Source organism: Diorhabda sublineata, chromosome 8, assembly GCF_026230105.1.
Source record: "Diorhabda sublineata isolate icDioSubl1.1 chromosome 8, icDioSubl1.1, whole genome shotgun sequence".
In the NCBI taxonomy this organism is placed as follows: Eukaryota; Metazoa; Arthropoda; class Insecta; order Coleoptera; family Chrysomelidae; genus Diorhabda; species Diorhabda sublineata.
The window spans coordinates 24802191-24827029 of record NC_079481.1 but is presented as its reverse complement, the minus strand read 5'-3'; the positions used below and the strand labels follow the sequence as shown (position 1 = coordinate 24827029).

The following is a 24839-nucleotide window of genomic DNA, read 5'->3' as shown; positions in this document are numbered from 1 at the left end:
CCACATACAACTACAGTATCATCAACAAAGCTGAAGAGAAAGAAAATAAAACAAAACATATTGTTGATCAATAATTTAATTTCCTACATCATCAACTTTTTAACATACTTTCTTAAAAAATAAATAACAATTTTTGAGGACAATAAACACTATGTAAGACTAGATCTAATACACATATCACTTTCAATATATACATAAATTCTGAACACATTTATTATTCATTTAATATAAATTATTTAGCAGGGACACTCGAAATAAGTTCCCTCCTTTTATAAACAGGTCCACTTTGTGAATTATTAGCTTTCTCTTCGCGTTTGTTTTGCGCCGAAGCAGATTCTAAGGTTTCAGCATCGGGTATGTGCCTTGTTTGATGTCTAGAATCAGTGTACCTCCTTTTTGTATACTTTTTCTTTTCTTTTTCAATTGTTGACACTGCTATAGGCTTACTTTTGGTATCTTTCATAATTCTCTCAAAATCTGCAGTCTTTGATCGTAAAACAGCATTTCCAATACTGGTAATACTAGGAGTAAACCTCGGCTCTCGCTCTACTTCAGCCGAGGGCGTAGTAACCTTCTGTTTGCTAAATGAAACCTCCCTCTGATATGTTTTTGAAGGATCTTTACTCTCTTTGAGCTGCTGAACTTCCTGAGTAGATGAAAATGATACTTTTTGTAGAGTGGGTGCGTTTTCTCGGACAATATTACTTTTCAATATCTTGATAACCGCTTTTGAGGATTGAACGTCATCAGGTATGTAGTTAACTGAGGTTCTGGTACTATCAGGAGATGTAGGAGGACTAGAAGTCCACGATGGTGGTGAGCTGTATACTCCCGCATCGGCTATACTACTCGAAATAGAAGTTGGCGTATTTTGTATTGGACTGGAATAAGTTGTAGTTGATCCAATAGCAGAATCATAGCCCGGCACCACTGATATAGATCTGGTAATAGGTTGTACGCTTGAAGTTACTGATGAATCACTATCTATAGAAGGATTTCTCTTCCTTGGAGGTGCTGTGGGCGTTCGAATGAGACCTACAGTCATTTGCTGCCGGCTGTTATCTCCATCTTCTATGAAAGGAATGTCATCGTCAACATTATAAGATAAAGATTGATTCTGCGAATGGACGGGTATAGTTAAACTAGCCGTTATGACACCTACGTTATTTAAAACGTACGGTGACGATTTCCGCCGTTCATATATTTCATCGCTGCTTTTTGCTAATCTGGCCATATCATCCGTGTGGGTAGAACTGGTAGATTCGATAGATGATGATCGATTTTTACTGTAGGAGTAGTCCTCATCCTTTTGACTTCGAAATCGGGAAATTATGGTGAAGGCAGATGAGGTTAGGCTCCCTTCTTTGCCGTCTTCTGCTTTTTCTCGGCGTCTTCGATAGCTTTTTTCTCGGATGCGGTCCTTATGCCTGAAATAAACGGAAAATAGTTTATGCAAAGCTTCTAGAGAAAACATCTATCACTTTTCTGGACATACTGAAACTACTACAGTATCATAATAATGACCTTGATAGAAAATGGCATATATTTATTTATATTGTTTGCAATGAAAATTTGAGTTTTATCGATATAAGTTCATGCATGGAAATGTGAAGAACTTAATAAAATATGTTTTTATTTCCTATCAACGCGCAATATTATAAGTTTTGTCATATTTCCTCAAAAATCTTCTTACCTAATTCTCATTCCAATATTTGGTCCTCCTGTTGCGGCAGCTTCATGGAGACATTCTTCTCTAGAGTAAGTTTTCTTCTGTTCTGTAGTCAGCTTACTATCAAATATGCTATCTAGAGGAGGATCATGTGCTAATGTTACTGGAGTCCATGGTGCAGAGTTACTTTCACTGTCTAATTCATCGACAGATCTGAAACGAAAAATGCGTTTAAATTGGTATGAAATTAGATGCACATTTTATACGTTGACTAGAAGAGTTTCGAGAATAAATGGAATTAATACGAAAAAAAATTGAGGAATAATAAATAGATTGTGATTGGAAAATAGCTCGCTTTCTTTTGAAGTTGTTTTAAAATATAAAAATTGATTTTGGATTTTACATCCAGATTATAGGTTTTTTTTAATAATACTTGGTAACACATTTAATCAGATGATAATAAATTGAAATTTGTTCAGATACAGTATTTGTGAACTACGAGAGCAGAGGGATATTTTTCCATTTTACATTACGGTTTAAAATCTGTAACTTACTCATCAGCTGCAGTACTTCCATCTCTCTTGTTAAGAAGAATATCCAGTTCCTCGGGATGAGAATCCATCATATGAAGATAAACTTCGTCCAGCAATTCAGCCGATATTGTAAAAAGAGATTTATAATGGTCGATTAGGGTCCGTACTACGTTGATAATATCAATTCTATCCTCCGGTTTGTCAGATATTTCTTTGCTACCCGGTTTTATACAATGTAAAATATTGGGAGCAAAAACTGTCGCAAGGTTATTTGAGTCCATTTTGTTTCCCAATATAATTTCTCCTAAAACGATCAACAAGTTAAAACTACAAATTCTGGTTCAATAAAAAATAATATACCTGATTCATTTTTAGAATCGTCGGCGTATTTCGCAACAACCGCTAGAAAACTAAGAAGAGCGTAAAGGGTATCCCTATTTACAGATGGAAGGAGTTGAACTAGATGCTGGAGTGCCTCCAATTGCAGTCTTCTATTACGTATTTCTGTGAACAACAAATCATCAGTTATTCATTTTTTGAAGACTTGCAGTATGGTTACGAAATCTAAGTGACCAATAATTGGATTGGCAAAATTTTTATGATGTTTATAGTTTGCTTTGGACCTTTCTGACAAACTTTACAACTCAACCAATTTACAAATGACTCTTCAGACCTTTTCTTGTGAATCTCACCATTTGTTAATTAAATTATGAATAAAAAGCGTACATAGAACCGCAATGAAAGGTTGTACAGATCGGAAATTGGCGAATAATGTTATATATACGAGTAATTTCGGTTATAGAGGTAACGGAATTCACGTTTAAATAATATCTGGATCTGCTAAACTATTACCTCAATGTGCAGAGAAACCCTTGTTCATGAAACTCTAGAAGGAGGTTTTCTATTTTCATTTTATTTACGTTCGAAGTCATCGTCTTATAAACATCAACCTCGTGGATAGAAACAATCACTTTGACTGACAGTATAGAAGAACCAGCATTGAATAGACGTGAATATACTTGATCGAAGATAAGTTGAGGTAGTTCACAACACATATACACCAGATGGAAATAAAAAGCTTGAGATACGAATAAATGGGAAAACCTTTAGTTGTTTCATACCCAAGAATATATGTTAGAAATATTAATGTTTAACCATATGAAATGAAAATTTTTGTATTCAGCATTCTATTTATAACAATCGTATTCTTTATTATATTCAACTTTAGGAGACAACTTCGAGAAATACGACACTTACTTTGTGTTTGAACAAACGCTTGATATAAGTCTCTGCAAAGCAATGGATCGGGTAGATCCCTAAGGTACTCCTTTAAGAGAGTCGCCACATCATGCGGACATTGCTCATTTTCCAACATTGTTTCTTTGCCACAATCAAAGTCTTCTCGTAACTGTGAATAAATCAATTCAAAGTAATATTCAATACAGTTTTAACATGAAATAAATTCAGCGATTGGAATTATTACTTTTTGTAACGATGTATATTTATATAAGGGTGAACTCACTTGTCGAATTCGCTTTTTTGACGTACTGACTCTAAATAATCCCAAGGTATGTAATCCGTTTTGCTCCAAATGTCTAAAGCATTCCGTTAGAATATTTGGAACTGCAGCTTCCTCTTCCATTGCGGCGGCAGGTATATCGGCGTTCGAACTGCAGGATATCGAATCCAGTAATCCTGGCACACTGCCCACCATTCTTTTATGCAGAACGAGATTTTCACACGAACCTTTCTGAAATTGAATTGCAAATTAATGGAGATTTTGTTCAATAATTATCATCAAATAAAACTCAAATGCTTTTAGTTGACTGTTTCCTATTAAGCAACCATAAAATTTGAATTTGTTATTTTTTAAAGTATCATAATACTTTTTCTCGGTAATACCGATGAAGTTCATTTCAATCTGCTTTGAAGCGTTTCAAATATTTTACATCTATGTCTCTAAAATATATTCTAATTAACAATGTGTTTGGTCTATTAAATGAAAGTAGATCAAAAAACCCACTCTCGGATCTGGTGCGTAAAATTAGAATTTTTTAATAGCACATAAGAGCAGTATTTTTAATGCGTTTTTGGAGCATGAATTTTACAAACATACGAGGGTCGATAAAAAATTCAATTACTAAATTATTTACGCAGCTTCGATTTCAAGTGGTATACAATGAATAAATAATTTACTCAGCTTCGATTTCAAGTAGTATATCTTATACCCTCATGTGTTTAGAGGAGCAACGACAAGCCGCTTTAATGGTATCGTGTTTGCTGTATTTGAACATAAAGAGAATAGTTTTTCAATTTGCAGGAAAAGCTTGTCATCCTCAGTTCCATATTTCATTGCCAAAATTGTTTTTACTGGAAATTATAATATTGATTTCTGAATCTTACGAATCAAATAATTTTTTTAAAACAGAAAAGAACATTCAAGTCACCGCAATTCTGAATTAACCGATCTTAATAATTTTTAATATTGTTAATTTTTACATTGCACTTTGACTATAATTTCCTCGATGATGAATACCTAAGTATTCGAAAGGTCGGAATGAATTCATAATAAACAGAGTACACTTAGGTGTTCAATTTTTACTACATTTCTACTACTAAAACGTTCATAAACTAGTTGGCAAAGACTTCATTACAATTTACGTGCAAATATGAGAGTCTTTCAAAACCTCTCAAGAACTTATGTGGTCAAGTAGCTGTTAAGAATTTAAAATCATGGTCTAAAATCAGAGTAATTTCAAGCATATTGAAAAAATACTCATATGCCAAAAACAAGAGACCAAAAATAGTTATTTCATCTATAATAGGTTAGTACATAAGCTTTTAAATAATAAAATTGCTTATACTCAAAAAACAATATTCAAACTTGAAAATGATCATCTATAATTGAAAAACCAAATAATTTGGAACCAATGAATTTATTTTCGAAAATTTCTCCAGAAAATAACAAGATTCATATAATAAATTATTCCATAAAATCAAAAACAAGGGAAAGAATAAACTTCATAACCTTATTTTATCAAAAAAATTATTGATAGCAAAAAGTCTCTGACCAGATTTGGCCTATGCGAATTTTTCCCAAAATAAAAAATGTGCTAAAACGGAAACGGAAACATTCTTGTCATTGTAAAGGCCGCTACTATACGCATGAAACATTCCGATGGGAACCTCACAGAAACGGATGAAACGTTGAGATAAATACATTGTTAGTCGACGAAAGTACTTTTACACCGACTCTTTTGAATTTTCCGTTACTCATTAACAGGATTTTTTACACATGATATTATAACATTTATTTTAATATCATAAAGACATGATGTAAACTGTTCACTGTTTTGTAATAATTTCAAAAAGAAACATAAGATGATATTTTATCTTCATATATTTATAAATCACAACAAAGTTTTAATACTTATTTGATTTGAAAATTTGAAGTGAAGTGACAACAACGTTATATAAGATAAACTCAATTAAAGTATCTTAACTAAGGAATGGAACTAACAGGAACAGAAAATTAGCTTAGATTTATATTAGATGAAACTTAGCAAATAATTCAAATCATCTACTACTCTTTAGACGCTCCGTTATCAATAGCTAAATCAATAGATCCAAAAATTACCTGAATAATGAAATATTTTTTTACTTAACAGTATTATTTTTGGTATAATTTCCAATTTAATTGATTTTTAATTCCTTAATTATACCTGAGGATTTGATATTATTAAGAGAGAGAGAGGGAAATGTTTTATTGTTAAAAAATTATTACAATTTGTAGACAAAAGCTGGTAAAAACTAAAAAACAAACAAAAAATAACTAAATAAAGATGCAAATAAAATAAAATTTCTATATACAGAAGAAAACTACAATGAGTAACAAAATTATATATGAATAGAAGTCGCTTACGGAGTAGAAGGTACTTTTCAGTGAATATGCCCTCAAATTATTGTGGAATGCGATAAAAGATTATATCGATTTGATTTCAATTGACAAGTAATTGTACATTTTTTCCATTGTAAAATATTGAGCCCCCAACTAATTCTGAGCGTAGAGTAGGTAGGTGAAGGTCATGCTTCGCATAGGGCATAATAAATTGTTAAGGAGGTGGATAAGTTCAATTCTTGGGAAACTGATTCTCAGCGCAAAACAGGACGAACTTAATCTTTTAGATAAGGCGGCAATATGTAACTCCCTTTTCAAGGAATTGTTATTTAATATAAAAAGCAGCAATGTTTTTTCAAGCTCTGCTAAAACTATGGGCATTAAGAAGAAACTGTGTAAGTTAGCATTAGCATCAGGGAGATATGAAAGCGAATCTTGAGAAGGAATTATAGAATTTGATAAATTTTTGGCTACATTCACAAAGAAATTATTGTGGTTATCAGGTGAAGTAGAGATGCTCGGTGCACGTAATTTTTGATGAAGACACTATTAATGTCAACCAATTTATGTCCTGGCTTTCCTATCAATATTTCTTAGATCTTAAATCATAATTACAGAGGTAAGTAGCTGCATACAGAAGTTATATTTCAAACTGGAACTCGTGGACAAGAGTAACGCATATCACGAAAAAATTCAGTTGATAGTTTTTTCTTGAACAAATCACGTGCTCTCTTCAATAAACTCCGAAACTCCAATTTTTATTTCCCTATCTTCAATTTAAATACATAGATCAACAGTACTTAAATTCAATTATATTGTCGATGCCACTTCTTTAGCTTTGAAACTGAAGTCTCCAACGTGAATAATGTGCGTTTCATTACCGTGAAATCTCCAATTTAGCTTTTTCAGGTGATCCAAGACCTTAGCTATTGTTTAGAAACAAATGTTTCTTTTGAACTGTCGACTACTGAGAGCGCCGGATATTATAGAACTGACAATTACCACTAAAGAGTAAAGCACCTATTCCAAATGAGTTGAAAGCGCTAAAGAAGATAGAAATCTGTGAACTATACAGTGTGCTCCAAAATATTAATTTGTAGCTTTTTCGAGGTCTATGCTCACAAGCCAAGAGATTTTTACAAAAAAGGCTAATGTAGCTTCTCGAACTTTAGATTCAATGGCATCAAGATTGGAAGGTGTTTGAAATGATACATGCTTAGAATAATGATTAGTTTTTTATACTTTGTAGTAATATTTTATTTCTGGTTCAATTTCTTTCATAAATGTACATCGAGGATTTGAATGTTTTTTATCTATCCATGCGATTTTCACAGTATTCAGATTTTGTCAATCAAAAGAATAGTTTTTCGCTCTTTTTGACTTATTTAGTTTGATTTATCAACGATTCCTTTAATTTCATTTGTCTAGCAATTAATACTTTTCAAAACTATAATTCGTCTTCTCAAAACCATGAACAAGTATGTTGTGTGGAAAGTGTCGCTCAAACGATGTTTTAGATTCTCATTTTCGAAACACGTTGAATGATTTTCCAGTATAACGAAATTCTGATTAAATTTAGGTTGCTGGTCTGTTTATGTTGAATAAAATATTCACCTGTTTTGTGTTTCGCAACGAAAGGTCGACCATTAGCTAATTGGTTCTATGCATTTTGTTAATAAAAATAGAAAATACATAGTATTTAATTCAGACATGTTATGTAACATTAGCTAGTAAAGCGATTAGTCCAAATTTATTTTACGGCAAAAATATTTACATTCATTTTCGAATCAATCCGTTATGATTCACGAAAACATTGTGCTGTGGAAAATGTTTTCTATACAAAGTGTTCCAATATTCAACCAACAAAGTTTCTAAAGTAATAAAACAATGATAAAAATTAGTTATAGAAATAGACCATCTAGAGTTGAGTAAATAAAATAATATTCTCGTAATACGTCGTAAGCTAGAACTTCCATAATGCTTATATGAATAGATTTCGAAATAATTTAACGGTGAAGCTGTAATGAGCCATAATTCATTTGTTTTGTTTCTTGGAATACTACTGTATAAACCTTAAGTCTCGTTAAGAGTGGCAGCAGTTTGATTTTTTACTATTAATTTATATTCATATGATTGAACAATAGTTTCGTAAGCCTAAGGTTTTATGTATACTAGAAATATGAATCAATACCAATATAGGATTTTACGATGGGCCTACTACAGGCCCAAATTTGGGTCAAGTGTGTACAAGTCTGGCTCTAGCTTGGAAGCCATTATTGGCCCAGACTTGATGAAACTCTGGGATGATAACAATGTCCCTTGCATGGTTTGCAAGCTCGGACGAGGCCTGGTTGCCTAGATAAACCCAAGAGTGGTCTGCAACCCTGGGCCAGGCTGTTTGCTTGTAATAATAGATTTTTGATATATCGTTAATAAAATTCGTTTTATGAAAAATTTCTATTAAAGCACTCTACTAATTAATGTACATAAAAACATTAGTTGAATAATATATAAATATATACTAAAGAGTGATTTTTTTGCTGGTATCTTTTTGGCAACACGGTTTTTGACAGATGACGCGTGAATCATATCTTGTGTCATTGTAAAACTTGTTCAGTTTGGTCTATAATTTAATCATGAATCGAATTACGAACGAACAACGCTTGCAAATTATTGAATTTTACTATCAAAATTCAAGCTCGGTTAAGAGAGTGCATCGCGCACTTCTTCCAATTTATGGGCTACTGAGGGAACTATTCGGAAGCTTGTGACTAAATTTCGAACCCAGTTTAAACTATTGAACATTAAAAAACTAACAAGCAAACACTGTTTGGTGTGGATTATGGACCAGTGGCATCATTGGGCTGTACTTCTTCAAAAGCGACGATGGCTGAAAAGTTACTGTGAATGTCGAGTGCTACCGTGTGTTGATTGACAATTTTTTTATCCAAAATGGAAGAACTGGACATGCCTAACATGTGGTTCCAACAGGACAGTGCCACATGCCACACGGCACTCGAAACAATGGCCAATTTTCAAATTTTTTGTGTTTTATTTCCAAAATCAAATCCTGTACCTCTTGAAAAACCACTATTCCATTTTTTATTGTCTTTTCTGAATAAACGAATTTTATTCATAAAAAATACTATATATATATATATATATATATATATATATATATATATATATATATATATATTCCCTGTGGCGTTAATTACTCTTTATAGTCTATTTTTTCTCTGATTAATATCCACTTCACCGGTTATCATTCTTGTATAAGAATATTCATTAGTTTTTTCTTCTTAGTCATAATATTACATTGTTAATAGGCTGCTGTTTGTTACGTTATTTTCTACATAATTCCGCAGAAAACAGTTTGATTTACGATTATAGTAGTGGTATTATATCCTGTGACTAAATTTAAGGTTGGGTCGTTAATATAACGACCCTTGGTTCACTTTTTTTTCAGTTCATATTGGATTGTTTATTATGTTGAAGTTATTTATAGTTATTTGATTCATGAGTTTCCTTCTTTTTCCATTATAGCGGTTTCAAATCATTTTTTACATTAATATTACCAATTTAATGACATTTAAATTTGTTCTGCTAATAGTTTTAATAATATTACATGATTTGAAATGTATTTCTGTCGTTGTTAAGAATAACGACCTTCATTGATGTATTTTCATGTACACTTGAGTCCCGCTAGTCCGAATACGGGTAATCCGAACGTCCACTTAATTCTAACACGTTCAAGAAATTGTTTGAAACTACAGTATATAATTTGGACCAATGTGAAAATGTATTTCACGAAATTGAAACTAGACAAAGGAAGGTGAATTATGTTGAAAAGAAACAAAAAAAAAGTACAAATAGTTGACTGTTCGTCTGCCGCCATACATTCATTTACGTCTGCTTCAACTACATACTCACAGCCTGAAATGGTCTGTAGCAGTGAAATCGGGTTAACTGTGTCATTTTTTGTAGAGTGTTCTTCAAATCTCAAAGATGTCCATAGTTTATTCCACTGTAGCATTTTCCAAACACTCAGCTGCCCAATAGACAATATCCCTTACGTTTTTTTCTTTAATCTTTTGTACCAAACGGATGGTATCGTCTTGAATTGAAGATTTCAAAAACCGTTTTTGGTAGTTCAATTCCAGCACCTGCAAAACTTCCTGGTTCATTGGCTGTAGTAAAAGTGTAACATTTGGGGGTAAAAGGCGGCCTCTACTTCGCCGCAAGTAAGTCCTTCAATGTCTGAATGGGATGCTGTTTGCTGATTTTCAAGAGTTGCCTCACAAGACGTTGTTGAAGCTTCGCACGTTTTTTTTTTCAATCACATATTGTGGCTTTACCAACATTTAACTCTTTTGCTACTTTTGTGAAACTTTCACCACTATCCAAACATTTTCATGTTTTAAGTTTGTCTTTAAGAGTTGAGGTGTTTGGAATTAGTCCTTTTACACTTAAAAACACTAATCTTTCAAACAATAATATAACAAACAAAAAACACTACAGTACTATATCTTAAACAACACGCACGATTCCACAGATGACTGACTGCTGTTCAAAAAAATGGGGCTAGATTTATATTATGCCGGCTCTTCACTTATGAGGATGGGCTATGTAGTAAATAAGATATAAGTAAATTGATTATTAAAATTTATTTTGATGTATTAGTCGTTTATATTATAACACTAAATATCCATTAAATTACATTATTTTTGATTATTTTGATAATTTTGGCTAATCCGCACAATCAGCTGATTCTAACAGTGTTCGGTCCCAATTAGTTCGGATTAGCCAGGCTTAACTGTACTATAATCGTCGTAATTGATAAAAAACGTTTTGAGAAATAGAGAATTATTTAAGCGAATCATCCCCATCACGTCACTAGAACTGGACATGCCTAACATGTGGTTCCAACAGGACAGTGCCACATGCCACACGGCACTCGAAACAATGGCCAATTTTCAAATTTTTTGTGTTTTATTTCCAAAATCAAATCCTGTACCTCTTGAAAAACCACTATTCCATTTTTTATTGTCTTTTCTGAATAAACGAATTTTATTCATAAAAAATTAAAAAATACTATATATATATATATATATATATATATATATATATATATATATATATATATATATATATATATATATATATATAATACATATTTTATAGCTATTCAAAGTTCTGCTAAGCCTGACTATAGGATGGCCGAGGTCGGGCTACTCAGAATTCTGACAAGCCTGGCTGACTATAGGATGGCCGAGGTCCGGTTACTCAGAATTCTGCCAAGCATGGCTAACTATAGAATGGCCGGGGTTAAGTTATCCAGAGTTCAACCAGGCTTGGGCCATTATTGGTTTGCCAAGGCCGGATTTTCCAGCGTTGGTCCAAGGTAAGCCCCGTCATTCAAGTCTGGGGGCACCTACATGAGTAGGCTATAGATTCGGTAAATTCACTCCACATTTTCGTCAAATTTCACTTGTAATATTACCATCTTCACGATCATAATATGTACCTGACTTTTTTCTCTTTTTTCACATTTAGCGTTGACGAATTCAAGATTTTTCGTCATACTAAATGTTTGTATTTTAGTAGTTGAAAATTACTTTCCTCCTAATTTTTTTTTCCAACATATTTTGGAAAATTACGACACTCACGATATTTTTCATTGGTTCGATTGAAAAATTGCAGACGCAGATTTTCTACTCTTGAAAGTGAAGTAAATCTGTAGTATTTATTGTCTTACGCGAATGCGGTGTCTTAAAATATTATTTAATATTATTTCATAATTACATACAAAAAATGCACTATCACTAGCGATTTGTCCGTCCGTCTGTAGCAAACTCAGATTTTTTCCATTCAGCACTATTAAGAAAAAATTATTTAAATTAATCTAAATTTGCTCCCTTTGGCATAATGACACATAATTGACGTGAATCAGCATCAATGTCAATAGACATCATAAGACATCGATCAACATCAAATGACAGTAGACGTTAATCGACTTCGAATGATGTCAACCCATGTTATTTGAGGTCATCTTTTATTTTATAAATTCATTTCGAGAGTTTCATAAAATAATTGGGATGAAATTATTAAATAAGTGAATTTATTGATATTTTGCTTGTTTCATTTTTCATGAAAACGTTTTATAAATTAAGATTTTTGTTAATATTTACTGACTGCTAACGGTAAAAGATGCGCTATAGTCTCTCGCGCTGAAAGTGCGACGACTTTTTTACTTGTTTGATCTACTCCTACAATAACAACATGTCATTGATGCTGCAAATATGAGTTTCCTTTGAGGGTGGCTTCAAAAGTGTGAAATCAATAAAATATGTATGACACCAGAGAAAAGAAACTGTCAGAAAATAGTAAAGTCAGATACATATTACAATCGTGAATATAGTAATTTTTTAAGATGTTACAAGCGTTATTCACGAGAGAGGGAATTTCTAACATCCGAAACATTCATATTTGCAATGAACAAAATTTTTTAACGAGTATTTGAAAGTAAATTCTCGATAATTCTTCTTTTTCTTCTTCTTCTTCTTATTTTAAGACTGTGCCTTGTGTTTTCAAAGAGGCAGCCTAAGTTGTGACTGCGAGGACCAGCTCTCATACCAGCGCTTTGGTGGTCTTCCAGGCGGTCTACTTGTATTGGGTCTCTCTTCCTTTGCGATTTTCGCCAGTCGATCGTTGTTCATTCTATTGACATGATCTCTCCATGCTCTTCTTCTAGTTCTGGCCCATCTCACTATATCCGGAACGTCACACATTCTTCTGATTTCATTGCTCCTTATTCTGTCTCTTAGTGTTTTCCCTGTGATTGAGCGTAATGTCTTCATCTCGGTTGTTCTAAGAATCCGCTTAGTAGTTGCAGTCTCCGCCCTCGTTTCTATGGCGTATGTCAGTACTGGTCTGACACAAGTTTTATATATCCGTGTTTTGCTTTTGATACTTAAAAATTTATTCCTCCATATCACGGTTCGAAGGAATCCTGATATCCTAGATGCTGCTGTTGTTTGCGTTTTGACTTCTTGTTTCAAGTTCCTATTGCTCGTGATGTTAACCCCTAAATATTTAAAAGACATAACCTGTTCTACACTTTTATTATAAATTGCCAGTTTGCATCTTCTTGGTTCTCTCGCTATTGTCAAGGATTGTGTCTTTTGTTTCGATATGATCATATTGAATTCTCCCGCAACTGTTTCAAATCTGTGTAGCAGTTTTTGCAGATTATCCTCATCTTCAGATATCACAACCGCGTCATCAGCGTAGCAAACTATCTTAAACTCATGTTTTCCCATTCTGTATCCTCTGCCTGCCGTTTTGACTTCTTTTATGATTTCGTCCATTATAATGTTGAAGAGTATTGGGCTGAGACTATCTCCTTGTCTGATCCCTGTTGATACTGGCATTTTACTAGAGAGTTCGTTGTTTACTCTTACATATGTGCTATTTCCATTGTTCATGTCCCGAATGATGTCTATTGTCCTTTGGTTTACGCCTCGTTTTTTTAGTAGCTCAATGACGTCATGTAATCTCACTCTGTCAAATGCTTTTGTTAAGTCTATGAAGCACATAAACGCGGTTTTATTGTACTCTATGGCCTTTTCGGCAATCTGTCTTAAGATGAATATAGCGTCTATGGTTGATCTGTTTTTTCTAAATCCCTGTTGTTCTTCGCTCATGCCGCTACTTGAGATTTCTTCGGCAATAATTTTTGTTAGTAATTTTGAAGTCGTGCTTAGGAGGCTGATCCCTCTATAATTATTTGGATCTTTCTTTTCCCCTTTTTTAAAGACGGGGATCGTTATGCTTATTTTCCATTCCTCTGGTACTTTTCTCTGGTCGTATATCTTGTTGAACATGACATGCATTTGGTCTATTAATTCATTGCCACCATATTTAAGAAGCTCGTTATTAATGTTATTCAGCCCTGGTGATTTCCTATTTTTCATCTTGCGCATTGTTGCTTCAATTTTGTCTTTTGATATTAATTGTTGTTGGATGTCTTCTCCTTCCTCAGATATATTTTCTTGTTTCTGTTCTGTGGATTGGCTTGTTATTATGTCACCGTAGATTTCATGGAAATACCTTTCCCATTCTTTTAACGTTATTGTTTTCGTGTGGATGTATTCATTGATTGGTCTTTTGATGTTCCTTATCATATTCCAGATCTTTTTTTGTCCCCCATATAAGTCGTTTTCCATGTCTGATGAGTATTTCTCCCAGAATTGTCTCTTAATCGTTTGTATTTCCATATTTGTCCTATTCGTCACGACTTTGTAATCAGCATATGTAATTGTTTGACTTCTATATTGAAGATATGCTTTCCTTTTTTCTTCCGCAAGTGATTTGATTTCGTGTGTGAACCATGGTTTCGTGTTGGGCTTTCCGTTTAGGTTCACCTTTCGTTTGCCTAATGCCTTTTCTGCAGCTGTCCTTATATTAGTACTTAATCTTTTCCATGCTAGTTCTACGGTATCATCTTTCAAGATCTTGTTTTCATTTATTGCCTTCCTTAGTCTTTGCTGGTACAGGTATTTTGTGGTATTATCGCTAAGGCTTTCTATGTTCAGCTTTTCTGTCATTTTCGGTTTGTTCTGGGTTTTCCTTTGTACGCAGTTCCGCATTATGGCTAGCACCATATGGTGGTTAGTCCCTGTGTTTACTGAGGTTAATGTTCTGACCTCTAATATTTTTGAGGGATGAATATTTCTGTTTGTAATAATGTAGTCTATAATCGATTTATGTCCTCTTGTGTTCTCGAACGTATACTTGTGCTGTTTATGGGGATAAAACGTGTTGTTAATGCGTAGTTCATTATGTGCACAGAATTGTATGAGTTGTTCTCCATTGCTGTTGAGTGTTTCTTCGTTAAACCGATTCTTAATTCCACTAATAACCTCGTTACCAATCCTTCCATTAAAATCCCCCAGTATCATAATTTCGTCTTGCTTCGGTATCTTATCCATGGTGATCTGCAGTTCATCATAGAATGAGTCTGTTTCTTCTTGACTTTTAATATATCGGTTTTAGTTGTTTCTGTAAATTTAAACGTGGTTTGTAGCAGTCTGTCGCTTATATACTTTATGTATATTATGTTTTTGTTTTGTTAGATAAAAGTATGAGTGGGTATTTGTTGTTGAACCATATTATATGAAATGATTATGTTTACATAAAAACATTTATATTGCAAATTATTTCTAGTAAAATAATGGCAATGTAAACAATCAAAACACAGAAAAACTATACAATAGTATTTTTTAGAAATACCATTCGATGAGGCTGGATAAAGGTTTTAAATTAATTGTAAAATCGTAATTAGTTTGTAAATAAACTTTGCAGTTTTTCTGCTGTAGATAAACATAGACAAAACTATCAGTTTGAACATAATAAAAATTGTTTGTTATTATTATTTAACTTAAGGTTTGTTCCAACCTGCTAATATTTTCTGCACAATCTCCGGCTATGCATGGTTCCGGTAACAGTACTTGCTACCAACCAAGTATCGGAAAGACTGTCCCGGAAACGGTTCACAAACGGTACATAGGGTTAAATGTCCACAAACCGATTTTGGACAGCCGGTCGTCCGAATTCCATTAGTGAACTACATTTGGGAATGTGACATAGCACACACCCTGACCAATGATGAGCAGTCCAACACTACTCTATCGCTGGCACTACCGGGAAATAGTGGTGTAAATACACGCTTGCACAAGGGTCGTACTTTTAATGATCATATCAGTCAACTGCTCGGTAAAATACACTAGTTTTGATAGTGCGTGCTTCAACTTCTCATGGACTTCGTCAAAGGATGCAATAGAGATTCTAAAGAAGTTGAAAAGCTTACTACCACACGCCTTACTTCTTCAAGAAGAGTGTAGAATGTTCTTTGTTTTGATTGATAGACTCCAGTACTTGCGTTTAATCCTACGGCGGCAATATAATAACCACATACCAACCACTCGCTAAAGATTTATTATTATTTTATAATCTCCTGTGACGACAACAAACCAATTGATTATTTGACCGGTAAAAATCGGGAGTGTGTGGCAGTAGTCTGCTACCGATAAAATATCGACCGATTTTGGACGATCAGTACAAGTGAGCCGTTTGGACCACAAAACAGGATCGTCCGTATAATGGTAACTGATCGGTTAAAACAGGTAATCACTATTGCGCAGAATCGTCACGGTACCAAGGACGGTTATTTGATTGGCTGGAACAATCCTATATATTAAAAAGGAAATGTCACTGTGGTATGGGAAGTCCTGCAGAGGAGCAGCTCCTATATCAGCGCGTACTCCAACAAACCTTCCTCATATAAAAAATTCTCCTTATCCTACCTAAAAATTTTCCAACGAATCTCACTCTCTCTGTGATATGGTACATCGAGTTCATTTAAACCTATTTGAGTATGTTTATTTCTTTAATGTTATAAAATTGTATAAATTGAGTTCCCCACAGAATTCAATGAGTTTTTTCGTTGTTAAGCCGCATACTATCTTTGAATTAATTTTTTGTTATGATGTTTGTTTTATAGATATGTACCGCTAATGATAATATATTGTAAGAAAAGTGGGGAACTACAAAAGAGATAATTGGAGTTGGTGGTTTCCTAATATACTATGGGTTGTCCCAGCCTAGCAATAATTGATTGTTTTTAATCTAAAAAATTTGTGTCCTACTGATTACTAACAGATTGAATTGTGTCGAAGTGAGGACAGACAATCTGTAATTGCTTGTTTTGTCAGTAGTTTCGCGAATGATTTCCCAAATAAAATTGATTTCTTAGCTCATATACTGGGTTCCATTAGTGTGTGGAAGTGCAATAACTTACTTAAGATAAACTATACAAAAAAATGTTTAAATAAAAGTTGTTATATTTGCACAGGTAGACATTTCTAAAATATTTTGAGGTTTTCAGGGTGTTCAGCCTAAGCATAATACCATGAAGTTTTTTGGGATAAAATAGCTTTATAAGATGGTAAAATAATATACTGAATATTCCATTAAAAAAAAAATGAAGTTTTTGCTAATTGAAATCTCCTGAATTAATACTTATCTAAAAAACACTTCAAACCACAAACGAAAGTTCTACTCTGTTCAGACATTTTACCCATCCTCTACCTTCGTACTTACCAAACAAGTTTAATTACTACTCACTAATAACGTTTACTAGGCAGCTTTTATAGTGCACCAATTTTTTTAAATCTTCATATTTTTCATTCCAACTTGGCAACGTCATAATTTATGGTAAAAGAAAAGACGGGGCTAGATGCAGAATTTTACGCTAAATTCGATGGTAAACAAATATACAGGGTGTTCTATTTAGAAAAACTTTACTTCTTGTTGTCACGCTTATGCTAAACACCCTGTATAACTCAAAATATTTTAGAAATATGTATCTGTGCAAATATAACAACTTTTATTTAAAATTTTTTCTTGTATGTTATATCTTAAGTAAGTCCCACACACTAATGGGCCACCCCGTATACAATGTTGATGTTCTAGTTGTAGAGAGGAGGAATATATTTTTGAGAATTTGTTTGAAGGTTTCGCATTTATTTGATTGAATTTGAAAAACGTGTTTTTAATGAATATTGTCTATAAGATGAAGTAATGTTGATTGTATTTTCATTTGATTAGATGAAAAAAGAAAAATCAATATAAAGTAGGATAATGAAAATAGTCAAAAAAAGTTGATTGATATCAAATTGGTTACAATTTATTGGAGCGTTGTACGAATGGTATTATTTGGATTTTCAAAGAAGAGGTTCAATTGTAAATTAGATTCATGGTTTGTAGCATTTTTGCTATTGATAATTTGTTGTCACATTTTTGTATAAAAACTCTATGTTTCACTGTGAGGAAGTATTTTATGAAATGGGTTTGTTGAATGAGGGAGGTAAGTACAAAATACAAAGCATTCTGTTTGTGAAAGTTCCCAATGCTTGACTTTATATTGGATTAAGTTAGGATTTATAAATACTTCTTGCGGAATTAAGTATAAATCTGTTCGATATTGATTGTGGAGATACTACCATAACTCAATCCAGGTGTGATGGGATGAAGATTTAAGGATGTTACCGTTTCAATGTGTTGTGGTTTTTAGATAGTTTAAATAAAATTTCCAATATAGGTTAGAGATTAAGTGTAATCATTGCAGTTTAGTTATTATTTCCGATCGGGATGTTTCTTTTTTCAATTGAGATTGCGTTAAGTTTGGAAATAATACATTTAATTATGGAAGTAAAAGACATTGCTTTCACTTAATGTATACCACTAGAGAAAGTAATTGAAAAGTAACCTTAGTTAAACTTTTTTTATTTCTCCAACTAAGTTCCATCTCGTCAACTACATATACGAAATGGCCATGCTCCTACCACAATTTTCATCGTTCGTCAAAGATTGTAAAGTAAAGATGTATGGATGCACCCTGTATATCTCAAAATATTCTCAGTACAATCAGAGAATAAAATTACAAAGAGATGAAAAAGTTAATAACCGCAATATTTGTGAATATGTCAATCTCTTTATAGTCATGTATAAAACAATTAGCGTAAACGGTTTCAAGATAAATTGAGAAAGGCTTCCCTCAAATATCAAATATGTCTGCATACTGCAAAAAAATCTATTAAAAGTTTTGACTCTAATTTTTCATAGTCCCTAGAGAAATCACAATTAATTAACTGTATGAATTCAAATAATGGATTTATCTGTGTAATTATTTTCAATTTCTCATGTAGTCATTACATAACTGAAAATATTTCAAATTAAAAAAAAAAAAATAAAAAGCCAGACACGCCAAAAAACTAGTATGTGAAGAATGTATCTATTATTATATTGGATTATTCGTCATTTTTGGATCTGAACCAAACAGAGAATCAGCAGAAAATTTTTTGGCTGCACATAATGCAAAATTAATTTCACGTGCGATAGAAATCGTTACAAAGTTGAATTTATTTTAGTGTAAATTTTAAATTATTTATAAATATGAGAGATATAAGTTTATTTTTCTTTCTAACAACATGCTTCTATCTTAAATTCCTCGTTAGATTATTGGATGGAGAAAAAAAGCATGACTAAAAATGAAAATTTCAATTCGAAAGTTTTGAAGAAAGGAATGAATGAAATTTAGTTATCGTACAATAAATTCATATCAATTAAGTCAATGTAAGAAATTAAATGTGGAGCTGGAAGGCTTAAAAGGGATAGATAAAAGCTTTTTTAATATATATGTATGATAATGATTTGAACAGTCAATCCACAAACAAACGATAATAGGATAATGGCAGCTATGATTAACTACATTAATTCAATCAAAGGTGTTATGGACGTTGAATGATGAGACACGCTTTGATACGGCTACATTGGAAGCACGCGACTTAAAGGGATGATGAGTAGATAAGTGAATGATGTTTAGGACAAATTTGAACTAGATATAGTCAGTAGGTTATAAATGAAGAGAATTTTATCAGTAACCCAGCTGTTTCGTTGGTTTAAGGGATTTTCAGAAGGATCAGAATCTTCAAATAGAAGAATCAATGAAAATTAAGACATAATTTGAAAACTACCATCAATATATTTTTACTAATGAATTGGGAATGAGAAAGTTCTGCGCGAGGATGGTTCCAAAAACCATTAATCCTTTTGTGGTAACAAAGAGTCAGGAGGGAAAGGTGCTTTAAATTCTTACAATCGATAGAAATTAATCAAAATCTTTGTAACGAGGCTCGTTTGCAAGGATAGCTGGATTTATGAATACGAAGCGAAAACAAAAGCAAAAAAGCAACTCAAAGATCATATTTACTGATTTATTTATATACCATCCACAAAAAGTTTGGACCTCAAGGTTAATCGGCGAATCAACCTTTATTCAATTCTCAACCTCCTAACACACAAAACGGCTAGCACCTAGCTAAAGGCTATTCCAGTATACGCATTTCAGCACTGTTTTGAAGAGTATAATAATTGTCTACAACGCTACGCTGCTTCTTAAGGGAATTATTTTGAAAGAGACAAAATTAAATTAAATCTACAACTGATTTAACAAATCGATGTCATGACTTGATTTTCGCACCCATACCACGTTACAAGTTGAAGGATGACAGTTTGTTGATGTATTTTCCTGTCTCGGAAAACATTATCTACAAATTTCGAGATGTTACCTGGTCTTATTTATCATTTAGAGGCAATTCTATTTGAACGGGATAAGAAAATATAATATAAATACTGATACTTCGCGTTATGCATCGAATTCTAAGGAAATGGTGTTTTTTCCCACTTATATCTAGATATAAATATACCAAAAATGTTGCGCATATTAAATAAGCTTAAGGTGGAGCATTGAGACATAATGATCGTTCTCGATTCTTTTAAATAGTAGTTCTAATACATTTAGAATGCAACACCTCTAAAAATGTATCTCAAACAGTGGCTTATCACCAAAAGGCCATGGGGGGCATGGCTCGGGGCGGCAGGCTAAATAGGGAGGTAATTAAACGAGCCAATGCTGTATCTATAGTGGCGCAGGGAGACAGGATCAAAATACAGAACACGAGTCTACGGGGCGATCTTGTTGATAGCATACGCGATGATCAGCCCAGGACAGGCTATTATCGGCTAAAGAAGGTGTAAAAAGTGATCCCACAGAAAGCTTTGGTTAAAATGAAGCTTTTGGCTCAACTAAATTGTCTAAAAACGGTCATTTTGTCGGAATTTTGAGGATATGTGTTAAAATAATTTAATATAGATGTTGATGTAGATGTAGGGCTCCAGGCTCTAAGAGTCACTCATCACTTTCATAGACACAAAAGGGGATCTTTTTATGCTTTTGAAGAAGTTGGGGAAAGAAAAAACTCAGAATAATACCGAAACATCCACAGGAGAATAATTAAGAGGAAGAAACTAGAGATTTAAAGGAAGCATTACAATATACAGAAATAGCATTACGCATTTTTCTGTGGACATTTGTGCATCACTAAAAATGTAAATATTTGATGAATGGTGTTAATTTTTGTATGGTCTTGTTTCATTATTAAAAGATTTTTTTTTCTTGATTTATGGGGCGGTAAACTTAATCGATCCAGGGCGTTAAATTTTAAAATACGCCACTGATGGCAAAGCCAAACCCACAGAAGTGTATTAACTATTATTTCTAATATTTATTCTGAGGAAAGTACGGAAATGGAAGTGTGAAACTGAAAACTGTTAAATGGAAATGCCTGAGGCTTTTGTTTATTGATAAAAAATACATTTCTGTTGTAAATGTATAGAAATTAGTACAATAAACATGACACAATAAAAAATTTTGTTATAATATAAATGTCGTTAATACAAATATTTATTGAGTTTGAGTGATTGAAACCATATTGTATAATATACTTTGATCAATATAAACTGAATTTGAGCTCCAGTTTTTTTATTGAAAACAGAGATGGATGAAATATTTTTTCAAATTGCCGCGGTATCCTAGATATAATTAATATTGAAAGCATTTTTTGTGTTCATAAACAACATTAACTGTCCAAGGTCATCATCTTCAAATGATTACTCATATTATCTCATTCAATGGAAACTTTTATCAATAAAAATTATGCTCAAACATTTTAATATCGAAACATGTGGATGGTAATTAAATCTCGGAAGTCCAAATTACTATATTATTCTCAGAAAAATAAAGGCCTACTAATAAATATTCTTCCTGTCTTCTTCAAAATAATTCTTATCAGATATAAATTAATCCAGAATTAAACTGAAAAATGTGAGAGGTACTACCAAGAAGTTAATTAGGAACCGTCTCTTTTCAAATACGACTACTTTTGGAGTGAAAAGAGATCTGCAATGATTTTGGTGCTTATAAAATTAATATTGATTTAAGTACATTCAATATCCTGATTTTTATAATTTTCTCCTCGTACATTTTCAGCTATCTCAGGAGGATTCCAATTCATCGTGTATTCAATATTTATATTTTGTCCTGTCTCCTGCTAATCTTTTTATTTCAGTTAGGATTTTTTCTTTCTATTTCTTCCTCTTCTTTATATATATTCTTAATATTTTTTCCCTGTTTGTACTTCCATAGTTTCACCTGGTTCATTTTTAACCCTTGAATTATTTTTTGTACTGAAATTTCTTCTTTTGTCTTATTATGTTTATCTAATAATAAACCCATCCCTCTCTTTTCTATCCATTTTCTTTGAGTTTTGAGTTGCTACTATATCTACTATTACCAGGAGTGTCATCATGTATTCCAGACCTAAATATTTTTTCTTCTATACTATTGTGAATTTCAGTTTTTTATTATCTTTTCCAAAAAATAATTATCCTTGTTTCATTTCCAAATGATTTCATCTAACTCTATATTTCCATTCCTCGTTTTTATTTCTTCTGTATCTCCATCGAATTTCTGGTAGGTCTTAATACATATCCTATGGATATTAATTTTTCAACATGCTCTTATTTTGCCTCACCTCATTATTATTTTGGATACTATTTTTTGGGCATACGGATTTTTCCACTCTATGTGCTGATTCTATTTCTATTTCTACATGCTTCTTGCTTAAGAATTTCATTATCTCTTCGATTATTTTCCGTCACTTTTTTCTATTTATATGTAGTGAACCATAATACTGTTTAATCTTCTCTCTTTATCTAGCACTTCTAATTTATTCATTTTTCTCTATTTGAATTTCTCAATCTTCTCTCTATTAATGTAGCTTACTCTATTGAGTTTTTTATATCTTTTGTAATTCTCTCCAATTTATTGTTAAACTTATTGCATTCCTTACATTTCCTCTTTACATTATTTGTGCTAGATTCATTGATTTCCATTTTGACATAGTACTTTAAGGTGACAGTTGCCAAATTATTAGTCATTTCTTACGTTTATTCAAATGACCAAACTGCAGCTGTTCTTTTTACTTCTATTCTGACTTTTTTATGTTTGTATAAATTGGTGAAATATTTTGTTTTAAGTTCGGTTCTGTGCAAATTTTATTTACTTGTTTTTATTATTTCACAAATTAACGATTAATAAGTTTTTACTAGTTTTTGTTATATGATACTCTACAGTGGAATTCAGTATACAAATAGATCTTTTATTTTTGAATTACTCCAAAAGGTTTATCATTCTTCCACATTTTTCCCTACGTATTGCTTTAAAATATTTTATGAGATAAGGATCAAATCAAGCATATTTCACTTTCACACAACCATTGCCTAATTCTCATTGTATATTTACTTTTCTATTTTCAGGTGTAGTTTCAGAGAAACTAAAGGTGTAAAAAAAGAAACTAAACAAGTAGATCCACATCTACAGAAATCTGTCATCTAAGTAGAATTTTGTGAAAGCGTTTGTTATATTCAGGAATACACACAGATCATGCTACCTGTTCACACTCACAATTGCACAAATTGACGCTATTTCGATAACCAAGTTATCGCCTTCAGAGATAGTTTTGTCAGTCTGTCATTACATCGTACCAGCGACCTTAGTATCAGTGGTCCATCACATTCAAATCTTCATTCTTCGTTCTCTTTATTCTTCGATATAAACCTAATAAATCAGGGGTCTTCTTCGTTGTACCACCACCACCAAAATAATAATAATAATAATAATAATAATAATAATAATAATAATAATAATAATAATAATAATAATAATAATAATAATAATAATAATAATAATAATAATAATAATAATAATAATAATAATAATAATAATAATAATAATAATAATAATAATAATAATAATAATAATAATAATAATAATAATAATAATAATAATAATAATAATAATAATAATAATAATAATAATAATAATAATAATAATAATAATAATAATAATAATAATAATAATAATAATAATAATAATAATAATAATAATAATAATAATAATAATAATAATAATAATAATAATAATAATAATAATAATAATAATAATAATAATAATAATAATAATAATAATAATAATAATAATAATAATAATAATAATAATAATAATAATAATAATAATAATAATAATAATAATAATAATAATAATAATAATAATAATAATAATAATAATAACGATATACAATGTTTAGAAGAAAAGCAATCAAAACTAAGACGGAAAACGCAAAAAAAAACATTTATATTTTCAAAAAATTCTATATACATATATCCCAAAAAAGATCACGTTAAAATCATAAAAGTTATTTATGAAACAATATGTAAATAATCAGCATATATCAGCAAATATCAGCAATATCTTCAAGAATCTGCTCAAAAGAATCGATATTTTTATATCTGGAAAAATACAAAAAAACTTAATATATTCCCATCCCTATATATTATTCTAGTTACCGCTGAACGTAACAGTCATAGAATATTTCTTCCTGCACAAACGCACTTTTTTATATACCATGGTCTTGAAAGAATTTTACTCTGCACCTTCTTTATCTCCTACAAGTTCTAACACACCGAAAATGTCTAAAATGGACATGTCTTTGTTATAAACTAACAGCAACTGAAGAATAATTCGAATCGAAATCCAAATTGTGAAACTAAACCTAATCAATCGAATGTAAGCTTACATTATCCCCCCGCACAAAACATTAACATAAACACAATACAGTCCTCCGCGAAAATTTCTGATTAATGCCGCCTAGTACAAGACCTTTCAAAATACCTTTTTTTCACTCTCTCCGCCATTTTTTTTTGTAAAATAGTCTTC

General features: G+C 31.9%; 1 protein-coding gene across 1 annotated transcript in view; it reads right to left on the bottom strand.

The window, feature by feature from the left end:
• Window positions 1–60: 60 nt before the first annotated feature.
• LOC130447933 (uncharacterized) overlaps window positions 61–24839 on the bottom strand; it is a 74608-nt gene continuing 49829 nt past the window's right edge. Inside the window, exons 5-10 of the mRNA XM_056784987.1 lie at window positions 3725–3952; window positions 3460–3610; window positions 2563–2706; window positions 2224–2506; window positions 1694–1882; window positions 61–1427 (exon numbers count right to left, since the gene is read on the bottom strand). Coding sequence (XP_056640965.1) covers window positions 233–1427; window positions 1694–1882; window positions 2224–2506; window positions 2563–2706; window positions 3460–3610; window positions 3725–3952 — 2190 coding nt within the window. The 3' untranslated portion in view covers window positions 61–232. The remainder of the gene's footprint in view (window positions 1428–1693; window positions 1883–2223; window positions 2507–2562; window positions 2707–3459; window positions 3611–3724; window positions 3953–24839) is intronic.